The sequence below is a fragment of the Terrapene carolina genome, unplaced genomic scaffold (assembly GCF_002925995.2).
Source record: "Terrapene carolina triunguis isolate 2854851 unplaced genomic scaffold, T_m_triunguis-2.0 Scaffold23365, whole genome shotgun sequence".
In the NCBI taxonomy this organism is placed as follows: Eukaryota; Metazoa; Chordata; order Testudines; family Emydidae; genus Terrapene; species Terrapene triunguis.
In genome coordinates this window covers 993-2,265 of record NW_020687716.1, presented here as the reverse complement: position 1 = coordinate 2,265, position 1,273 = coordinate 993, and the positions used below count along the sequence as shown (strand labels likewise).

The 1,273-nt window shown below is 53.0% G+C and overlaps 1 protein-coding gene across 1 annotated transcript in view; it reads left to right on the top strand.

Moving 5' to 3' along the window:
* Positions 1-670, top strand: part of LOC113408739 (kallikrein-15-like) — a 1,143-nt gene extending 473 nt beyond the window's left edge. The window contains exon 2 of the mRNA XM_026662137.1: positions 518-670. Within this exon, the coding sequence (XP_026517922.1) occupies positions 518-670 (153 nt within the window). The remainder of the gene's footprint in view (positions 1-517) is intronic.
* The last annotated feature ends 603 nt before the right edge of the window (positions 671-1,273 follow it).

The window sequence follows — 1,273 nt, the reverse complement described above, 5'->3', positions numbered from 1 at the left end:
CGATGGGGAGGTGCAGGAGGCTGGTCTGTGGGGTGAGGGGGAGTCTCTGGGGTGTCATTGAGCGCGTGCGATGGGGCGGTGCAGGGCGCTGATCTATGGGGCGAGGGGGTATCTCTGGGGGGTCACTGAGCGCGTGCAATGAGGAGGTGAAGGAGACTGGTCTGTGCGGCGAGGGGGTGTCTCTGGGGGGTTCCAGAGGGGGTACAATGGGGAGGTGTAGGGGGCTGGTCGGTGGGGCAAGGGGGCATCTCTGGGGGGGGGTCACTGAGCGGGTGTGATGGAACAGTGGAGGGGGCTTGTCTGTGGGGTGAGGGAGCATCTCTGGGGGGGTCACTGAGGGGATGCGATGGGGAGGTGTAGGGGGCTGGTCTGTGGGGCAAGAGGGCATCTCTGGGGGGGGCACTGAGGGGGGAGATGGGGGGGGGTAGAGGGGTCGGGTGTGTGGGGTGAGGGGGTTCTCCTGTGACCCCACGTGTCCTGTCTTCATTTTCTGACACTTTCCCTGTGGGTTCCTCAGGGCGACTCCGGCGGCCCGCTGGTGTGTAACGGGAAGCTGCAGGGTATCGTGTCTTGGGGCGACGTGCCCTGTGTCTCCACCCTGAAACCCGGCGTTTACATGAACATCTGTAAATACCACGACTGGCTGCAGGCCACCATGTGGGCAAACTGAGCCCCCAACTGCTTCGGGCTGGGACCCCAGAATAAACCAGGTGCTTCTCCCTTGAGCCTCAGCATCTCCTTCCCCCCTTGGCCTGCGCATCCTGTGCTCCCGCTCATGAGGGTTTTTTCCCTCCGTCAATAACTTGGAAAGAAAATTGCGTATTTTTTAAATTCCGCTGGAAATTTTTTTCACTTCTGTTCCCCATTTTTTGATGAAAATGCTCAAAACCGACCTCTTTCCCAGCATTCCTTTTGCATTTTCATTTCATTTTTTTTTCAATTTTCAAGTCAACCCTCTCCCCAAAAGTCTAAAACGTGAGAGAAAATGGGCGTGGGGTGTTTCTCCTTCACTTTCTCTCCCTTTTGAAAAGCTTTCCTCCCCCCAACGTTTTCCACTAGAAAAAAAAAGTGTGGGGGGGATTAACTCAAATTTGTTTTCCTGGAAAAATGGGGTAAAAAAGTGAAAAACGTTGAATGTGACAAAATCGTTTTTTTCACCCGAGAAAAGGGGGGGGGAAAGTGAAAAAAAATTACTCAAAATTTGTTTTACTGGAAAAATGAGGTAAAAAAGTGTAACTCAACAAAAACATTTTTTTCCTGAAAAACAGAATAA